Raw genomic sequence first — 21,920 nt, forward strand, 5'->3', positions numbered from 1 at the left:
AAGACAAAGCCCCAAAAGGTCAGCCCCACTGTGGCTCTTGTTTGTCTTGGAACCAGCAGGAGTCTTGATGCCTGGTGCCGCTCTGCCTACGTGGTTGAAATGACCATGACCATGAGGACAGCTTGGCTCTGGACAAAAACAACACCTCCCTGGATGCCGAGACACTGTACTTCATGCCAAATCCTTAGGGCGGCTGGAGAAGATCGCAGAGTGAAAGCGGGGACCTCATGGGATGCTCCCTTACTTACTTAGACCTCTGGGCATCCGCCTTCGTCAGTTTCATTTTAATTAGCCCAGTGAACCAGCCTCTACCTTTCAAAGGGATCTGAGGGAAACCTTTCTGCCAAGTCTCGACTGAGTCTCTGTGACACTCAAGAACGTGGGCCAGCCAGGCTCCTGTGTAGGTTAGGGAAGTCTGAGAAAATGAAGATTATAGGGAAACAGTCTACCTTTCTTTACAAGGCCTTGTTTCGCATCCCTGAAATCTCAGATTCGGCTATTACAATGAAGTCCTGTTGTAGAAAGAGCTGGCCTTTTATCACCACTTAAAATCTAATTAATCCATATTGAAGCACAAAGATTTCTGTTGTATTTTAGGGTGAGGGGTCATAGAGACCTCTTTGTTCATCCTTAGACTTATAATCATCAAGCATTGAGGATATAATTTTACCAAGCAAATTGGAAGGTAACAGATCAAATCCTTATCAGAGAGCCTAACTCATAGTTTTAACAGAGTCCTTCGTCCTTTACATGAAACATTATATTGGAGAAGAACAAAAACGCATTTCAGAGTACCTAAAGAGTTAATGCCCAAGCTTATATTCCAGGCAGCATAGAACTGAGATCGTCACACTACTGTCAACCACAAAGGACTGCAGATCCTATAGGGGTGGCAACGTCCTACGATTTGTCACAATGGCTTTACTCTTTAGAATAGCAATGCAGTCTGTTGGACTTTTATTATCTTTGCTGGGATGGGTCTTATCTATTATTACAACTTATTTGCCACACTGGAAGAACCTCAACCTGGAGTTAAATGAAATGGAAAACTGGACCATGGGACTCTGGCAAACCTGTGTCATCCAAGAGGAAGTGGGGACACAGTGCAAGGACTTTGATTCTTTCCTGGCTTTGCCTGCTGAACTCAGGATCTCCAGGATTTTAATGTTCTTGTCAAATGGGCTGGGATTTCTGGGCCTGCTGCTCTCTGGATTTGGCCTGGACTGCCTGAAGATTGGAGAGAGACAGCAGGATCTCAAGAAGCGACTGTTAATCCTGGGAGGAGTTCTGTTCTGGATGTCGGGAATCACAGCCCTGGTTCCTGTCTCTTGGGTCGCCTACACGACGGTTCAGGAGTTCTGGGATGAGGCCGTGCCAGAGATTGTCCCCAGGTGGGAGTTTGGGGAAGCCCTCTTTGTGGGCTGGTTTGCTGGATTTTCTCTTCTGCTAGGAGGGTGTCTGCTCCACTGTGCAGCCTGCTCCAGCCGAGCTCCTTTAGCTTCGGGCCACTATGCCGTGGCAGAGATGCAAACTCAGTGTCCGTACCTGGAAAATGGAACCGCAGATCCTAAAGTGTAAGATTTTGACAAGGCCAGAGAGATGCATCCTACATAAACCGTGATGACAAGAGGTCTTTGTTACATAATGAAATCTGTGCTGCTCACATTTTCTCACTCAATAACTCTTTTTCTATACTAGACCCACCTCCACTTAAAATATGGAAAAAAATGAGAGAAAATCTTATATCTAAAAGAAAATTATTAACGTAAGCATTACATAGTTAGGAGTGAAAAAATTTCATTGACCTGGTTATATAAATCAGTGTGTGGTGGTGGCTGCCCAATATAGTCAGTCTTAAGCTTTGAGGCATTAATTTTATATTAGAAAGCTTTTTGTTTGTTTTTGTTGGTAGTAGGAAACAGTTTCTGTTTCTTAAAAAAAAAAAAAAAACACCTAACAATCTGAAATCTTTTAAGTGCTCTACGTTCATAAAACCACATGCTAAGCCAACCCCAAAGTGTTAGTTCCACAGCAATGACTTTGGTCTTCTTCAAACACAAGAGGTTTGTGTTTAGGAAATTACTAGGCACCTTGTGTGACAGGATTTTATGAGGCGAAGGTTTTCAGTACATTGTGATACTCTTTCTCCTATTTAAAATACTGGCCAATCTCTTCTCTCATCTCTTCCTCAAAAGCTTCACATTAAAAAAAGAAAAACAATTCCAAAGATATTTTTCTTGCTATCTAGATATTGTCAGTTCATTTGCCTGAATCAAAACTTTCCTTCATTCAATTAAAAATGACAAACATGGGGACGTATACTTCAGTGACGAACAGAGATGTTGATTCTACCCCACACTGTCCTACTGCGTAACTGTTCCACAGCATGGAAAGCATATTTAAGCAGAGGAAAAAAACAAACCCAAGTGTTTAGGCACATGTGCATGAATTTGACAGAAAGGCACGCAGATAAGTAGACTTGATATTTAGTTCAGTATTGTTTCATATGCTCTGTGGTATGTGTAGCCAAAGGGATTTCTTAACAGGCCTGATTTAAGGCCTAGAGAGAGTTCTGATAAGATCGATTTATTTGGTTAAGAAATACTTTTCTTGGACCTATTTTGAAAAATGACAACACCCAGTATTACCACATCATAGGAACTGAGAGAACTGTAACATGAAAATCTGACAGGTGTAATTAGTAAGATATAAAGCAGGAGGAGCTGGAGCAAAACCGTCAATTAAACATATTGCTATCAGACTTCTTAATTCTTTGACTTGTTAAATGCGTTGGGAACAACATGAAAGCCATTTATGCCTTAACAATGAAAGGAAGATTGTTACTACTTAACTTCATTTCGGTGACAAACTGCTTTCTACAAAATTGAGCCCAAAGGACACGAACATGATCTTGGCCACACCTTGGCATTACTGGTTTGTGGCCTTATTTCCCTATCCTTTTCTGAAACCTATTCAACATGGAATCAAACAATAGCAACTCTGGCAAGAATCCTCCTATATACACAATGAAAAAATATTTCTGAGCTTCACAGGTGATAACACAAATGTCACACTTCTTTTCACGGCAACCGGAGGGCAGGAGTTAGTTTGGCTAAAGCCTGCAGGACTTTATAATGGCTTTAGTATTTAGAACTGTGGCACAATTAGCTGGAATTTCATTATCTTTGCTGGGATGGGTTTTATCCTGTCTTACAAACTACCTGCCACATTGGAAGAACCTCAACCTGGAATTAAATGAAATGGAAAACTGGACCATGGGACTCTGGCAAACCTGTGTCATCCAAGAGGAAGTGGGGACACAATGCAAGGACTTTGATTCTTTCCTGGCTTTGCCTGCTGAACTCAGGATCTCCAGGATTTTAATGTTCTTGTCAAATGGGCTGGGATTTCTGGGCCTGCTGCTCTCTGGATTTGGCCTGGACTGCCTGAAGATTGGAGAGAGACAGCAGGATCTCAAGAAGCGACTGTTAATCCTGGGAGGAGTTCTGTTCTGGATGTCGGGAATCACAGCCCTGGTTCCTGTCTCTTGGGTCGCCTACACGACAGTTCAGGAGTTCTGGGATGAGGCCGTGCCAGAGATTGTCCCCAGGTGGGAGTTTGGGGAAGCCCTCTTTGTGGGCTGGTTTGCTGGACTTTTTCTTGTGCTAGGAGGGTGTCTGCTCCACTGTGCAGCCTGTTCCAGCCGAGCTCCTTTAGCTTCGGGCCACTATGCCGTGGCAGAGACGCAAGAGCACTGTCAAAAACTGGAGATGAAAAGCACCAACCTGAAAATCTAAGCCAGAGGGACCAGTGGTATCTACTCTTCAGGAGATGCTTGCTGCACACTGGATTTGGTAGGATTTCCTGCTCCAGTCATCCATTTACTATGCTTTTGATTTTCTGAAATGCATTTTGTCCTGCCTGTGGTTATTAGTTTCTTAAACTGTAATTCCTAAGACTGGTAAACCACTTTTTGAGACCAAAACCAATCAAGACTTAATAGTAATTACACTCATTACTGTGGATGAGTTTCCCCAATTTTAAAATAGCTCAGTGATTGCACAGAACTGATAAATGGAACATTAGTCCTGTATCTTTGAAGGTATCATTCATATGGAGAGGAGTCATTTTGGAAATCATTTACTTCTTTCAGGTGTTTAAGATAATCTGTTATAATAAAACTAAGATCTTTTTGCATATTTATTTAAAATGCAAATTATCTAAAAAGATTGCTGGCTCCTTAACAGCTTTAGAGGAGAGTGACATGGGGCACATCATCTCCTCCTGAATCACTCAGCGCTCAGTGCCTCGGTGGAGCCTTTTCTGCAAGTCAGCCTTGTGCACTCACGCCTTCTTCCCCATGTGAGAACAGAGGAGGGCAATCTCGTGCTCCGGATGATTCATGTAGAATCTGCCACACAAATGTGCTTCTGCTTCTGTGTCCTGCGCTCTGGATCTGATGGCAAACATGCCCACCTGCCCCAGCTTGGAGCAGCCCAGGGGCCCAGCAGAGTGGGGAGGGGGCCTCCTGGGACCACAGCCCTGCCTTGAGGACACTGCCGGCTTGGGCAGTGCCAGGACAGAGCGCATGGTCGGGAGTCCTTCATTTTGCTTGCACAATGAAAATATTTCATCCTTTTTCTTTAATCAGCAGTACACACAGTCCAAACAAGTACTAATCACAACAAACTGCCAGCTTGGGGATTTCTTCATGAAGGACTTTATATCTGCCTGGTACGTGGTTCAAGTAAACTCTTGTGTTTGTGCCAATCAGGGAAATTAACTGAACAATAAACGACACTGAACTAAAGTATTAGGCAATATGTATCTTTGTTTAAAAAAAAAAAACAAAAAACACTGAATTGTTTTCCACCCACAAACACATGGAAAGTGCAGAAACCAAAGTTAATCTATGTGATGTATTTGCATACTTTTACAAACAAGACAAATTAAAACAGAAACATAGTCAAATTAACCTGATTAAATATTTAGTTCAGTCCTGAGCTTTTGATATTTAATATAATATAAAGCAATAGCAAAAAAAAGATTTTAAATTTATTTGATTTGCATGCTACAGAGATTCAGCTAAACTTTGTTCATTTGGCTAGCGATATTCTTTTTGTACCTGTAACACTTAAGATTCTGATATACAAAATTGTAATAATATACTGATAAGTCAAACTTGAGAACTAAATATTACATTCTTTTTACCCTGTGCAGAATAAAGTCTACTTTTTAAAAATAGTATTTATAATATTAAAATTCATATTTGTCCATATTGTTTTGTGATCAAGTTATTAAAATGTTTTGTCACTGTGAATCATCTGGGTTAGTACAAATATGAAAAGATTATTAAAAGCTGCCTATAAATACATAACACTATTGCTGATTTTTAAAGTGTGGAAAAAGGAATATTTAAAATAAGTTCGTCTCTCATGTTAGAAATGAGCAACTTTTGTAAAATAAACCCCAAAACATGTTGGTCACAACTGTTAACTACCAGCCTGAGACAGATTTTATTCTTTAATACTTGTCTGAAACTTTTTGTATTACAAAAAGTTAACAGCTAATCTGATGAAGATTTATAAAGTTGTAAATATTCCAATATAGCCTCTTCTATGCCAAACATTTAAAATGGCCAGAACCAAACTATATATTAAACAGAACATAAATAAGACCGTAAATAAATAAATGAAGAAAATAAAATCGTACGGTACAACTACACATAATCTATAAACATTTTCATGGTCAAACTAAGAAGCTGAAAACAGCTGACCTTCATTTACCTCTACATTAAATAAACTTCTTTCACATTTGACCTCGATAAGGATGAATGGTATTCTTTTTCTCGTTTTCCTTAGATCTAATGGAATGATCTGGGCAGCCTTGAAGGACTGTACTCAGTCATTCACTAGGCTGGTTTCTGTTCAAAGTAGAGTAATGTCCAGTTATGTCTTCAAAGAAATTTGTATATAAGTGGTGGGACATTTAGGAAAAAATAATTAAAGTTCTAGGCTCAGAAATTGCTTAGTTTGAACTTTGATTCTGATAAATGAAGTTTCCAAACTATGCATAATTACTTTCAGGAAAATAATTCTTGCTAGTGAGGATTCTAGCTTAGGAATAAAACTCTTTTTTTCTTTAAGGGGCCATTTCCTTTAAGACATTTTGCATTTCTAAAAAAAAAAAAAAAAAGATTTAGTTTGCTCTATATGATGATAACCAAAAATTGCTTCTTCCAGTATAACAGACTATGTAATAAGTATGTTTTAAATTGCCTAAATACTATATATTTTAAAACCCTTTATGCTGGCAGAGCTACACTGAGGGTTTTTGTTTGTTTGTTTGTTTGTTTTTTGAGAAGTGCCTGGGTTGGGTAAGGTAAAACCCTAAACTGGAGGATGAGTTAGTCAATTTATCTGTCTTGCGCATCCAGAACAGATTTTTAAAAATGAATGATTTAGCTTATACTTTAAATTAATAATCTCTCCAGGCACACTCTTCCCTTTGCCTCCCAACTATTTACCATAAATTATAGATAGAGCCCCTAAAAATGAGAGCTGCAAAGTAATTTCTAAGTAAATGTTAAAAATCTGTTTGATAAACTATTCTTTTATTTTTGGCAACTTTAATTCAATCAAGATACCCTTTCCTCTGCCTTCAGTCTCACCAAATGAGTGCTGAGCCGTCTCGCTCCACGTCCCCATGCTGTCTGGCCTCCGGACACGGGGCCCCACTTAGCACCACCCTCACATCTAGACACAGCTCTGGTGCAAGCCAGAATCTCCCGTTTGAACATGCAAATTCAGGCTGAGTTAGATGAACCAGCAGCTCACCCGATGAGTTCAATTTAGTGTATTTTTGTTCTCCTTCCTTCCCTCTTACCCCTAAGTGTCATGAATCACAAGGTCTTACATGTAGCCAGGAATATTGCTCCTTTGTATTCTTATATTCTTGCACTCAGTACTTTATATTTTAGCTTTCTTTAGACAAATACGAAAGGACAAAAAGGAAATTGTTTTAAGGAAACAAAGTGTTCCAACCTCAGTGATGGAAATGAACACAGCACCTGTTTCAGAGGGACTTGCAACTCTGCACTCAAGCTTATACTCACGTGTAACTTCAAACCGAAAGAGCTGCTCTCCGGCACAAAAACATCACATGGCACTGTTGCCATCTTCACAGTCTACTCACAAGGAGACAAAGGAAAAGCAAAACCCACCTTCTGCTGAATGGAGTTGTTTCTCAACAGTCAGCTCGATAGGGTATGCGCCGGGCACGGCCTCTATTCCATTTTTACAAAATAAAGCCCCTTGGCAACAGACACATACTGTACAACATATGTGTACCAGATTATCCCATTTTTGTTATCTGATTTTTGTTTTCTGTTGTAAGCATATAAGAATTACATTCAAGGTACTTTACAAATCAACATGTTGAAAATCTGACGTGAAATAAAAGTTCAAGAGTTGACAGTTATGTTACAAAAAAAAACCCCAAACCCAAACAAAACAAAAAAAAAAAACCAATGTTCAGTCTTTTGCCCTAAGAAAGTGAACAGGTGAAAACACAATTTCTTAAGCCAGGTAATCACACGTCGTCAGCCGGCAGGGATGGGATGCTGATCTTCGCTCTGGTGAAGTAGGCAATCTTCTCCCTAGGGCAGGGGTGGGAAATAAACCAACCTAAATATGACGCTGAAAATACACCGACCATTAACATGGTCTCTGAGAACTGCAGTGGCGTCGCTACAAGCCCGGGTAAGAGATCTTTTCCTTAGGAAGAACTCCATTCAAAACCAACCTCGTCCTTGCTGTCAAAGGCGGGCAGCGAGGGAGACAGCAGCTCAGGCTCATGCTGAGTCGCCTACAACCAAGTAAGTCCCCTTCTGGCATTTCCAACACGAGATGGTTTTTAAGCCGTTACAGGTTCGATCTAGGTATGGGTGTTTGTAAACCAGGTAGCAGAGGGTTCAAAATCCTACATGGAAACTTCTCAGTGACCTCACAGAGAAGTACCACCCAGTGCCGGGGAAATTCTTTAAAATCAATACCACGCTAAGGCAGGGACGGCCTGATGAGTGACAGCGTGTCCCAGATGCAGGGAGGAGGAGGAGGAACTCGGCTGCCGGACAGGTAAAAACTGTCCTGCATCCCGAAGCAGGGACATGCGGAAACCACCGGACAGGAAAAAGCTGAGAAAGACAAAGCAAAATGGATGTGGGGTTAGGAGAGTGGTGAAAACAATAAGATTTTAGGGCTGTGTAGTCACCAATGACAAGAAAGCAGCATGTCTGTCTTTCTACAATAGAATCCAATTTCACACCACACAGAGAATCCCGTCAGCACATGTCTACTGAGGGCGCCGGTAGCTGGGAAGAGCAATACAGCACTGGCCGCCCTTGTGAAGTGAAGATGTACACAGAGGAGGAGGCACAGGGTGAGAAACTAGACTGAGGAGGGATGTTCTGAAGACCAAGGAAAAGAGAAGGAAAGAAAGAGTGAAAAAACTGTGCACATTGCAATGAGAGCTATTTTTGTGGTATAGCGTCCTTTAAATTTGTTCCACTGCATAAGAGAGAATACGAATTTAACGAGGCAAGAGCATGGCCATGATGTCCGTGGATGGATGCCTTCGGGCACAGGGGAAAACTGGGGTGTTTAAAAATTCCTGAATCCGTTGCCTGTGCCTACATCTGAGATGCTTCACATAAAATTCTTGATTTCTAACTTCTCTCGAAAAATCAGAAGGCCAGGGAAGAACACAAGGCTCCTGATTCCAGGTGAGGCAAGCGGCTGGGGCAGTGCCACCCCTGTGTGTCAGGGAAAGTGCCTGGGGCCCGCTGTGCGACCTGTCTCCACCCGGGTGGCCAGTAACATGACTGTGACCTGCCCAGCTCCGTTCACACGCCCCGTGCGCTGCCGGCCTCCAGGCAGCCCGCTCCATCCCGCTCAGTCACCACTGGCCGGGGACATCATGGGTATCTTAAGGGAAGCCCAGTGTGTCTATGAATTCTTTGGTTTGAGTTTTAGCAACGACGGCAAGTTGCACGATTCTCCACGCCACTTGCAATGGGACCATGGCAGGATGGCCCTCGCCCTGCAGTTCGAAAAACCCAAGAGCCAGAACTCCCTAAAAGTTACAAAAGCAATTCTTTAGCAGGATAAAGGCAGGAAAAACCAAATTCTTTACTATAAAATGTCCCATAAAAATAAAAATACGCCGGGCATGAGCCCACCGGGTGGCCCTGTGGCTCCCACTCCCCGACACACACCCTTCTGGGGCTCCTGTCACCTATGTACAAGAGCTTCTAGAAGACTCCTCTGAACTTCCCAAACCAGAAACAAATCACCAATAAACCAAACCCTTCTCTGAACAACTTCTGCCTGGACTCAAACTGTCCCTGTGGTCGCCGTGGCCTCCTGACCAGCCGACTGGGGAACTCTCCAAGTCCCCGTTTGTGCTGTGTCTCACAGCGACTCCGCCCTCCAGCCCCAGGGCACCGGCTCCCCAACTGGCCACCCTTACCAGTGTCTTCCCGGCCAGCTCTCCACAACGTCTCTGCTAGCTGCCCCAAGCACAATCCATCCCATCATCTGCTTTCAGCTGGGAGACCCCTGCTGGCTCCCTCATCTGAAACCACAGGTGACAACCACCCGCACAGCAGCCGAAGCCTCAGGTACGATCTGAGCCCGGCTCTCCCGGACGAGCTCTCGCTGGCAGCTCACCATGCGTGTGTAACCTGGCACTGACCACCAAGGCACTGTGCCTGTCAGTGTGTCCTCCTGCCTCGGTACCCTGCTCAAAACTGCTGTCCCTAGGGCCTGAAGAACTCGCAGGCATCCTTCCATGATGGGGTCAAATGTCGCCTCTCTTCCTATCTTCTCCTGCCAGCGCCTGCAGCGCCGGCGGCTGTCCCTGCACGCTCCCCGGGGTGCCTACTCGTAGCTCCAGAAAGCTCTCTGCACGTGGCACCGCCACCATCCGGACACCCGCTTCCCGCCTGCAGAGTGGACCCCTACAGCAGGGCAGAAAGCGCGTGTTCTTGGTCGGCGTGTCCTGGGGCCTAGCGCGGTGCCAGGCGTAGGGGGCACCTGACGGATGTCTGCAAAATGAGTGAACGAAACCAAGACACACGGCTTCTCTGTGCTATTTTGTACCACGTGGCATCCTTCCTCGATGAGACACGCTACCTGCTACCAAGGGCTGGAGGCCGCCTGGGCTCTTGGGGAGCCAGGCTTTACCGCGGCCAGCCAAGATCGCGGCCCCCTCAGGAAGGAGCAAACGGAAAATGACATATTCAAGCTGGAGAACACAGGATTTTTGTCTCGTATCCTAACATTAACTTTCACTGCCTCGAGGTGAATCCCTGCGTGACGAGACCACACGAGGACAACCTGAAAGCTGTCCTGGGGCGGGGCGCCATACCTGAAGGACTGCACCTGCCGAGGCACCTTGCGGCTCTGCTCCCGAAGCCGACACACATCCTTGGAGGCTTGCCGCATCAGCTTCTCCGCGCTCAGACCTTGCTTCTGCTCTTCTTTCGACTGTTCGGCCTGGCAGAGGAAATGAGCGCATAGGAAACCCACACCGCACTGCTTAGAAATCCCGAAGGCTGCAGGCGCGGTGGCTCACGCCTGTAATCCTAGCACTCTGGGAGGCCGAGGCGGGCGGATTGCTCAAGGTCAGGAGTTCAAAACCAGCCTGAGCAAGAGTGAGACCCCCGTCTCTACTAAAAATAGAAAGAAATTAATTGGCCAACAACAAAAATATATAGAAAAAATTAGCCGGGCATGGTGGCACATGCCTGTAGTCCCAGCTACTAGGGGGGCTGAGGCAGGAGGATGAGTTTGAGGTTGCTGTGAGCGAGGCTGACGCCATGGCACTCACTCTAGCCTGGGCAACAAAGTAAGACTCTGTCTCAAAAAAAAAAAAAATTCCCCGAAGACTTCCCAGACGGCTTGCAAGGGCAGGGACTGAGGTCGGGAGGGCGAGCCAGGCAGCCGAAGGGGGGGTGGTGTTTTCACCCATGGGGACGGCACCCACTCGCCGCCTCACGCTGAGTGGGAGCAGGCACTGACTCTGGGGCGAGTTCATTTTAATCGTATTTTAGAAATCTTATCATATAGGCAATATGTGATAATCCTACCACATCTGGAAAACCTAAGGACCTTCACCAAAGAAACTGAAGACTACTTGTAGCACTGTTCCCCAAAAATATCTACTGTTAACACTTTGGCAGATCTACTTTTATCCTGTTATTCCTCTTTTTGACCCTTTTTTCTGTCTTAGCCATTTAAAAGGCTATTTATTAAATTACATGGAATTTACCTATCAAAAACTGCACACATAAAACTTTTAGAAATTGAACACACCCCTGTAACCAGCACCAGATGAAGGGAGAGAACACTCCCAGGTTCTAGGAGCCCCTTAGCACCCATCTGGTCACTGCCCCAGAGGGTTCCTGGCATTCTAACAGCACAGGCTACTTTTGCCCATCTTGTCCTTGTATAAATGGAATAGTAGTCTGTACCCTTAGGGTCTGGCCTCTTTGGCTCGACATTATGCTTATGAGAATAATACACACTATTACACGTAGCTGTAGCTCATTTTCCTCACTGCTATATCATATTCCAATGTGTGACTTTACCATAATATATCACCTTTGTTACTATGGATGGATATTTGGATATTTTGCCTGAGTACATTTTAAAAATAAAAATAAACTAATCATACTACAGAATAAAAGTTGATTTTCATTTCATTCATTCACTCACATTCATTCATTCACCCAATCAATAAATATTTTTTGGTTACCTTCTAAGGAAAGGTGATATAAGTTAGTGGTGTAGAGCAAAAACTCTGGAGCCATGGTCTGAGTTTAAATTCCATTTCTACCACTTCCCAGCCCTGCACATTTAGGGAAGCTGCTCGGCCTCCTGTGCCTTAACTTTCTTTACTTGTAAACTTGGAGTAAGTACTTACTTCAAAGGGTTGTTGTGAAGTCTAAATGAATTAATACATGCAAAGCACTTAGGGCAGTCGCAACACATCACTAAATATACTATTTCAGTGCTAAGTTAAATATACTATTTCAGTGCTAAGTTACTCCTGTTGCTGTTTTTATTATATGCCAGGCACTGGGCTAACAAGTAGGGATATAGTTGTGAACAAAGCAGACGAAGTCCAGTGGCAGAGAAAAACAACAGAAAAGATTAGGCTGGGCGCAGTGGCTCACGCCTGTAATCCTAGCATTTTGGGAGGCCAAGGCGGGAGGATCACTCGAGGTCAGGAGTTCGAGGCCAGCCTGAGCAATAGTGAGACCCCCGTCTCTACTATATATAGAAAGACATTAGCCAAACAACTAAAAATAGAAAAAATTAGCCAGGCATGGTGGTGCATGCCTATAGTCCCAGCTACTCTCGAGGCTGAGGCAGGAGGATCACTTGAGCCCAGGAGTTGGAGGTTGCTCTGAGCTAGGCTGACGCCACGGCACTCTAGCCTGGGCAACAGAGTGAGACTCTGTCTCAAAAAAAAAAAAAAAGATTAGACATTGTTTTAGTAATTATTAGAAATTAACATTATAAATATTTTCTCAGGTTAACAAATCTTCCTCATGGCATTTTAAAAAAATAGACTTTATTTTTTAAAGTGTAGGTTCTCAGCAAAACTGAGTGGAAAATAGAGAGTTCCCATATACATACCCGGCCCCCACACTCGCAGAGCCTCCCCCACTGTCCACCCCCCAGAGTGGTACAGTGGGTACGAAGGATGAACCCACACTGCTGCGTCCCCATCACCCCAAGTCTGCATTTACATCCGGCTCCGCTCCGGCGCTGGCCACTCTGTGGGCTCGGGCAAACCTGCAGCCACGCACCCACCACTGCAGTGTCACGCAGAGGAGTTCCACTGCCTAAAAGCCCTCTGTGTTCCCTCATCCCTCCCTCTCTCCCCGCCAACCCCTGGCAGCCACTCATCTTTTCTCTGGCTCCACAGTTCTGCTTTTTCTAGAATGCCATACAGTTGGAATCACACGGTACATAGCCTTTTGAAATTGGCTTCTTTCACCTCTTAGTAATATGCACTTAAGTTTCCTCCAAGTCTTTTCATGGCTTGATGGCTCATTTCTCTTCAGTGCTGGGGAATATTCCACTGTCTGGATATATCAGCTTATTTAACCATTCGCCTACTGAAGGACATTTTGACTGCTTCCAAGTTTTGGCAATTATGAATAAAGCTGCTGTAAACATCCATGAATTTTCAACTAATTTAGTCTTATATGTTAAAACAAATGGCTGGAGACTTACATAACATACTTCATGTGGGGGTAGTGGTGTCACCTGAAAGCAGCCTTACCAACACATACTTAAAAGCCGTAGTTAGCCTCATCTGACAAGAAATAAAAGCCTAATTTAATTTAGTTTATCGGTGCCTTGGGAGACAGCGGAACCTTACAAATATGTGAGTTGGCTTTCTGACATTTTTTTGAAAGCTGCCTGAAGAGCGGAACTCTAAGCAGCATTTCTGGGGCGGACACAGGGAAACCTTCCTGTCCGCTTCTCCCAACTCCCCAGCGACGGTGGGAAGCTCGGCTGCTGAGTGCTCGGCTGCAATGCCACTACTCAAACATTATTCAAGCTATTCAAATATGTCTCTCCTGCTTTCTGGTGTGTTTCCGAGAACCAGCCATGTTCACAGCAAGACCTGTGGACGGCACAGGAACTGCAGCTTCTTTTAAAGGACCCCTTCGCCCTGCCCACTCCCCTTCCAGCCTCCATCCCCCCCGCCCCCCAATGGCGTGCCCTCCTCAGGGTCCCCAGGGCCTCCGCAAGGCAAGGCGGCAACTGTGTGTTGAGTCAATGAATGTGCAGGTCTGTGGGAAACCCAAGTTTTCGGATGACAATCCTTTTAAGATTAATGTGCTTCGGTAACTCTCAAAGTTTAAAACCACCCGTTTTTGTTTTTTTTTCTAATGATTACTGAGCATCAAAAAATCTCTCTAGAAAGCTATAAAATAAAGATTGCTCCACTCCTCAGAGGTCGTGTTCTAAGTCACACTTCTGGCCCTCATCGGGCAGGGGTGACGTGAACTGGGGCAGGGGACACTACACATTTGAGTCAGAGGCTGGGGAGACTTAGGTCACCTGGGAGGACGCCTCCAGCACACGTCAGCCTCTCGCCCTGTGGCCTCCTCAGTGGTGTGCTACGATAACAGAACATAAAACGCGGCACTGCGGTGGAGGCCGCTGGTCATGGCGGTGGCAGGTGGAGATGTAAAGGAAATGCTTGGGAAAACTTAGATATTGGCGCCTGTCTGCTGCTGTCTGCGGCTAGCGCAAAGTCTGGGGGTAGGGGAGGATAACTCAGGTCAGAGCTAGGCAGCCAGCACAAAGAGGTGGAAGGAAAAAACAGCTTAGCTAAAGGCAGTAGCCTACAAGCCTGCAATCTAAGTTGATGGACAATCCTGTAACTGGGATCCTTTCATAGTTGAAAAGTTAACTGCTTCCGCTATAACTTAAGCAGTTATAAACTTCGGAAGGAGATAAGACTGGGCTGGCAGAAAAGGAATTAAGGATCTCATCTTCCCATATGTACCCGCCAGACACCTTCGGGGCCAGAAGTCAGTAAGGTCTTCAGGCTTAAAAGACATGACAAAGACAAGATCTTAGACTGTGGTTCACAGGCAGACTGATACCACCACTCTCCTCCTAAGAATCTGAGCTTCAGTAACACTACTGTGACCAGAACGCTACAAAAATATGTGTAGAAATGTGGATGTCCACATTATTTTTAACTGAAAATTTGGGCAATTGTCATTAGAATAATTAAATAATTATGATATATACAGTTGAAGACCTTAAAAATAATGAATTACAGCAACGTTTACTAATATGGAAAGATGTTCCTCATATATTACTAAAATTAAGTTGGGAAAAAAGCAAATTTCAGAACAATATTATCTGTATAACCCTATTTTTGTGTAACTCTTCCAAATAACACACACACACACACACACACACACATACTCCACACAGACACAAAACATAAAAAACAGCTGAAAGGGCCTATACCAAACTGTCTACAGTGGTTACTTCTGGGGAGTAGGACCCCGCGGAGGGCTTCTAGTTTTTGCTTTTTATAGTTCTGCATTATTTGATACAATAAGGATGTGTTAAATATTTTTTAAAAAATTTTAAAATGTTCTCAAAGCAAAACATACCAAACTCATTTCAAATTTGAAAATAAAAATGCTGTAGCACTTTTGGGGAAGATGAAATTTTATAAAAATTGTTTATTCATCAAGTATATGTAAGGAAACCATTATATTCACACCACTTTATAGAAAGCTAAATATCCTACAGTGGGGGCAACCCTAGTACTTTGCTAATAATATGCTGTAATCACTTCTGAGTCTTTTTCACCACAAGATACCTTTTCCAGATGTTTATTACCATTTGCCCTCCCCTCCTTCTTTTGAAAGGTTTTGTCTATTAAAAAGCAGCCTATGATCATCCATCTATCTATTTTTAGAGAGGCTCTGGCTCTGTTGCCCAGGCTAGAGTGCCATGGCATGATCACAACTCACTGCAACCTCAAACTCCTGGGCTCAAGTGATCCTCCTGCCTCAGCCTCCCGAGTAGCTGGAGCTACAGGTATGCGCCACCACACCTGGCTAATTTTTCCTATTTTTTGTAAAGACAAAGTCTCGCTATGTTGTCCGAGCTAATCTCCAACTCCTGGCCTCAAGCAATCCTCCCTTCTGAGCCTCCCAAAGTGCTGGGATTACAGGCTTGAGCCAGCACACCCAGCCCTAGCAACCTATACTTAAGTAACAAGTTCTCTCATGATTATTTTGTAACTGACAAGATAATTTAGTTGTCACTTGGAGCTTCTGAATTTATGTAATGCAAGTTCAAAGGGGACAAATGTAGTACTTTGGTTACCCTGTGAAGTCCTAGCAATAGTAAATGGATGATTTTTGATTAGGTCCTAGGTAAGGATCTACTGACCTAGTATACACAGAGAAATGCCTTCTACCACACTGTGTTGTATCAAAATTCTAAATTAATAATCATACTATATCGCTGCTATTCAAATTCTTGGTATATTACCATAAGAAAAAAATCATCTTAAAACCGCCGACTGATGTGAATAGCAGGTCGATTAGGAAGAGCCAGAGAAGGAACATATGTGCTGGATTATATGCAGGTAAGAAAATCTAACTCACTTTTCTTACCTAGAAATGTATTTTATCAGATCTGAAATGCGTCAGGCTCCCAGAATCCTGTTCTCAGTCTCGTGTCCTGCCAGGTCAGCCACTCTCTCTGTGGGGGAGGACTGTACCGCACGCCCTCCACGCCGCCCGGCGGCTGCTGACACCTTCACCTACCGCATGTCTGTGGTGACTACAAAATGACTTGGAAATCTGGCTTTGTTTTGTGCAAAATAAAAATGACCATGGAACACGTGAAGATATTCCCTTCCCTGCTGAGTAAGAACATACTACACTGAAGACTATATTTGTCTCTGTGTTTATGTATCTTTATCTTTCTCCAAAAATGTATGTGACAAAACATAGAATGTCACAGAATTTCTATCAGCTGTTAATAATCAATAGTAATCGCTTTGCAGGCAGTTAAATCTCAATGCTGAATACTTCATCATAATTATTAAGGTTTATTTTGTTGAATGAGGTGTACTAATATCTTTGACATAATTTTTTGGTAGATTCTACAATAACTTTTACAAGTGCTAACATCTGTATTATTTTAAGCTTTAAAAAAAGTCTAGCACTACAGAACTTTGGCATTTTGACAGGGAAACAGTTGGAAGTGGGAAAAGAAATCTCTGCTTTGTAAACAACACAAGGTTCCTTTGAAAGAATCCTAGTCCTCTCTGGCTGCCTCTTCCTCGTCACCCGACAGGTGATGATTAGATGCCGGGTTCTTGAGGACAGGAGGCTTCTTCTTCTGCCCCAGACTCCAGCAGGATGTGATTAATCCCTAGTTCGCATGATGGGCACTGACCTGCCAGAAAGTTCTAGTGTTTTACTCACAGTCTGGCTAAGGAGCCTAATAGAACAGAGACCACAACCCGGTCTTCATTTACAGTCCTCAGCTTCCTGCTCTCTTCCTGCGCGGGCTGTACAATACATGAGGATGATAAATAAGATTCCATTTTTTATTCCCAGCTACAAAACAGACTTTCAGCCACAAAGGAGGAGATTATAGAGCGTGACCCTGAGACCTGACAGCTCTCCCTGACAAGGGAGGCATGAACTGTAAGAAATAAATTTCTGTCCTTTATGAATAACTAGTCTGTGGCATTCTGTTACAGCAGCACAGAATGGACTAATACAACAGTTTCCCATAGTGTGATCCAAAATCTGCTCTATATAACCTGCATGTGACTGCACTGTGGATATCCTGATAGGGAAAAGTTTCCAGGAATCACATTTCACGTTAGACTTGAGAATTATCAAAATACTGCATGTAACCTAAAGGTCTGCTTTTTATTAGGCAGTGTAGACTTCAACTTCCAAGAAAATCTCTAAATTCTCAATTATATTGACAGCATATTCGATCTGATCTCAAATCACAGAATTTTGCAACTAGAAAGGATCTTGCTGGCCATCTAAATTCAATCCTCTTAATTTATAGATACGTACATGAAATCCTATTAGGGCATGGAAAACACATAAGCCACAGGTATGCATACTTTTATAAGGCTGATTTGTTTTTATTGACTTTTTTGTCTGATGAGGAAAAGGAAGGAGCTGTGAAGGAAAGGAATGGGGAAGGGCATCGAGAAAGCAAAGCCGGCAACAGCAACCAAGGGGGTCTGACCGCGTTCCCAGGGGCACACACGGTCTCGGGCCTTGCTGGTATAGTTTCTTTTCATTTAGACCCTAAACAGGGACCTCCGGTGTATACCAATGACTCTCTCACCGGGTAGCATTACACTAGCTAGAGAGTCGTGGCCCTGTATTGTGTATAAAAACAGAGCATTCTAGATATAAGCCTCAACTCCTCTGACAAAGGAGTTTTATACTGAACTGTTAACAGCATCCCACATAAGGTTCACAGCAACGATCTAGAAAAACAGCAGCAAGGGTATGGAGAAAGCTGAATGCGAATCATTAAGACTACTACCTAAGATTTTACTAGCTCTTAATCATTTAGACATATCTTCATGTTTCATTAAGCTGGAATTTCTTTGATGAGAACTGGGAAACGTATATTCTCTCTCTAAATCAAACACTTCTAACACATTAGCTCAAATGCTCTCGACCTTTCCCGCTGCCCTGAGGTCATCGGCTCTCTGTGGGGCCTGGTGGACTTCATGAAGGTGCGACCAGAGTCTCCCCTTATGCCCCTTCTCTGGCCCCTGCCATTCGCTTTCCTGTTGGAGCCAAAGTGTGCCCTGAGATTGTCTGGCACCCACACATGCTCAAGGGCAGAACCATCCTTCCTTCTCCTCTCTGGCAGACGCTGTGAGAGGTGGTTTGCTTGGCGTCTGGGGGCTGGACCCATGGGAGCAAGCAGGCAGCAAGGTGGCACCCACCTCCTTCCTCGCCTCTCTCTGCTCCCCGGGCTGGGCCTTGTTAGCAAAGTAGTTCAACAATAGAATTTATTTCAGCCTCTGACACAATCACGAGAGAAAGTTCCCTGAGCTCTTCTCTCTCATCGTCTTGGTGTGCAAACTAATTCTGAAACCAACTAAGTATTGGTTTATCAGATAATACAGACCAAAAATCCTATTAAGATATAACTAGATTTCTAAGTCCCCAATGCAACTTAATGTAAGGATGATTATAATCATTACTAAAAGCTTACTATGAGGCCAGAAGCATTCAACAGGTATCATTTAGTGACTAAACAACTCTAAATTAATACAAAAATAAAGCAATATTTTACCAAGAGAATTCTAAAGTATCACTGTTTTTAAGAAATTTTCCAAAGCTGGAATAAGACCTGTTTATATTTTGCGTTGGCAACACAAACGAGATCTTGGCCTTCTCAAGTGTTTGCATTCTTGATTCAAATTGGAAAGGCCCATGATCTTTAGAGTATTCCTGAGCAGTTCTGAGCTCAAGTGACCAGTTTTTATGCTACCTAAGTGAGCACTGCCACATGGGTGATGGGAGGCCTGTTTTGTGGGTAAAATGTATCCAATGTGGCATTAAGAGTGAACTCTACTGGTAAGCCCAGCTACACTTGGCTTTGTACAGAAGTGTGATGTGTTGTTTTGAGATTTTGAAGAATCAAAAACCCCACCTAGCTACGGCAGCACCTTTATGGAGAAATTGGTTCTGGGGATGACCCAGGAAATGATGGCACCAGTAGGGCATGGCAGCCAGCACCCATTTCTAGATGGCAACTTGCAGTAGGAACAGGAGACAAAAGTGAAAAATACCCCCATCACACACATAGTGGCACTGAATGACAGAGATGACAGTTTTCAAAGAGGTTGTTTACAAGGGAATTTAGTTTAACTTCACATTATGTCTGGACGGTATGCTTGTGAAATAATTCCTGTGGATATTTCTGTCACTGAGAACAGGGTGATAGGTCAGTACGACAGGTACAAAAAACACAGGCAAACAAGGGGGGTACGAGATCTCAGCACCTGGGAAAGTGAACTGGCCACTTCCCCTGTCACTGCCATTATTTCCCAGGTCATGACGACATCATGGAAGATGCTGGTAACAGAACAGCATAAAACTCCTGTTTCAGAACAGTCTGCCAAAAGAGTTGAGGGTTAAGGGCAAAACTGTGTCTTACACATGGCAGCCAGCACCCCTAAGAAACGCTGCCTGATCTGATTGCACCCCCAAACCCTGGTACTCCTGGAACGAGGTCCCGAGCCACCAAGGCATAGCCTGGACCAAGGGTGCCTGAGGGCAAAGCCCCGGCCCTCATGAGGCCAGTTATCCTGGGGCCACCGAAAGTGCCCACCAGGCAGTTTCTCAGCAGTCTTTATAGGCTGGATCATCTATTCACCAGTCAGTTGAGGTGAAGTCCTGTATTCTAGTGGAGGGCAGAGGGCAACAAAACTCAAAACGGGATAAAATCACGGTGGTCAACAGGATCAGCGGCTTTAATGAGGCGGAGGAGATTCTTGTCAAGGTTGGGTGGAACGGGTACTGGAAGGTACAGGTGGCCTCATCACTCCCCTGGGAAGTTCACACTCCAGGCTGAAGACACCACAGGAGTTTGAGAGGGAGGATTTACATTAAGAGGGTTTTCTTTTCTAAACAGGGAACACCGAACTTTCTGCAGCTGAAAACAAACACACATTACTATCTAGCTCATTAAAGGATAAATCATTAAAATGAATGTGTGTGAGTCAAACATCAACTTCTTACTTGACTGCAGGTTTTCAGAGGCTCTGAGTAACATGTCTAAGTCAGCCACGAAGATTTCCTTGGGTTGTTGGGTTCTACACTGCTTCCACTTTCCATCTACCTGTACTAAGAGCAAATCTGAAGATTTCTTTAGTGTAGAAGGAAAACAAGAATCACCCTATTAGCACCCAAATTTTCAATCACTTGTCAACAATAGCAAAAATCTTAGCAAAATCCTACAATGAAAGACAATTAAAAAAAAAAAGCTTAGAAAACCAGCATATTTATAACATTTTTAAAAGAATGCTGTCATCTTGTTTTGCAAACAGTGTCAGACATACTGCTTGGATCTGCCAATGCCCCCTCACTTGATTCCACGGGGAAATGCAGGCCCTGGGGACCTGGGAGGAGCCTCCCATTCTAGCCGAGGTCACACACACCACTGCCACGCTGCCCTTCCAGAGAGCACCTCTTTAGAAACCTTCATGGCTCCCCGCTGCTCAGGCACTCAAGGCTCTCAGCAACCTTGCCTCAACCTACCTTATCTCCAATTAAGTAGGACACAGAATAGGCACGAGAGCCACAAAAATCAAAATGTGGAAAGCTACATCCCATGTTTTTTACTATGAGTTTTCAACTTTATTTTTTGACACCAAAGTCCTTACCCTATCTGGAGTTGATTTTGGTCTGTAAGGCACTGGTCCACTGTCATCTTCCTCCATGTGGATACTCTCTTTCCCAGCCTCCCTGATGCCACTGTCCCTGCTTTACTCACCGCTGACACACTGCCCCCAGCACACAGCAATGTCTGTGCATACAGGTCTCCGTTTCTGAGTTTCCTATGTCACGTCATGACCGATCTCTTGATTCCTCCATACTTGTCTAACTACTTTAGCAATTTAATAAATCCTGATTTCTTGTAAGGCAAGTCTCCCTCCTTGTTTTTCTTCTCCAGAAGTACTTCAGTTATTCTTTGGCCTTTATTTTTCCATTAACTCTATTAATATCCATGAAGAACCATGTGGGTGTTGTGCTTGGAATTACATTGCCTCTAGGGTACATTTTAGGAAGAATTAACCATCTTCCCAATAATAATTCTTTCTCTACATCAGGGCTTGGCAAACTATGACCTGCCATCTGTTTTTGTAAATAAAGTTTCCTCAGAACACAGCCACAGCCATTTATTTACATCTTGTCTGTTGCTTTTGTGATACAATGGCAGAGCCAAATATTAATAGTAGTGGCTGACACTACGTGGCCCACAGAGCCTAAAATATTTAATATATGCCCCTTTAGAAGAAAAGCTCGCTGACCCCTGCTCTATGTGAATGTGGTACATTTCTCCATGAATCTGTATTCTTTGTATTCTTATGTTTCTTCCAATGAGGTTTTATAATTGTCCCTACCCTGTACTGCATATATTTTTGTTAAATTTCTTCCTTGAAATTTGAGATTTTTTTGATATTCTTGTGAATATTATCTTAAATTTCCTAGTTGTTTCTGGTTGTATAGAAATGCAACAGACTTTTATTATCATTCTTCTATTTACCCATCTTGCTAAACTCTATTATTG

General features: G+C 43.5%; 3 protein-coding genes across 3 annotated transcripts in view; 2 read left to right on the forward strand and 1 right to left on the reverse strand.

Moving 5' to 3' along the window:
* The first annotated feature begins 915 nt into the window (after positions 1-915).
* Positions 916-1,602, forward strand: CLDN24 (claudin 24). Its single transcript, XM_076010697.1, has one exon. The coding sequence runs from the start codon at positions 916-918 to the stop codon at positions 1,576-1,578; it is 663 nt and encodes a 220-aa protein (XP_075866812.1). The 3' UTR covers positions 1,579-1,602.
* Positions 1,603-3,134: 1,532 nt separating this feature from the next.
* Positions 3,135-4,769, forward strand: LOC105882516 (claudin-22). The gene has a single exon (XM_012784992.3). The coding sequence runs from the start codon at positions 3,135-3,137 to the stop codon at positions 3,795-3,797; it is 663 nt and encodes a 220-aa protein (XP_012640446.1). The 3' UTR covers positions 3,798-4,769.
* A 275-nt stretch (positions 4,770-5,044) lies between these two features.
* The window catches only part of WWC2 (WW and C2 domain containing 2), a 173,343-nt gene continuing 156,467 nt past the window's right edge, over positions 5,045-21,920 (reverse strand). Inside the window, exons 22-23 of the mRNA XM_012784991.3 lie at positions 10,429-10,556; positions 5,045-7,657 (exon numbers count right to left, since the gene is read on the reverse strand). Of these exons, the coding sequence (XP_012640445.3) occupies positions 7,591-7,657; positions 10,429-10,556 (195 nt within the window). The 3' untranslated portion in view covers positions 5,045-7,590. The remainder of the gene's footprint in view (positions 7,658-10,428; positions 10,557-21,920) is intronic.

This window comes from Microcebus murinus, chromosome 15 (genome assembly GCF_040939455.1).
Source record: "Microcebus murinus isolate Inina chromosome 15, M.murinus_Inina_mat1.0, whole genome shotgun sequence".
Taxonomy (NCBI): domain Eukaryota; kingdom Metazoa; phylum Chordata; class Mammalia; order Primates; family Cheirogaleidae; genus Microcebus; species Microcebus murinus.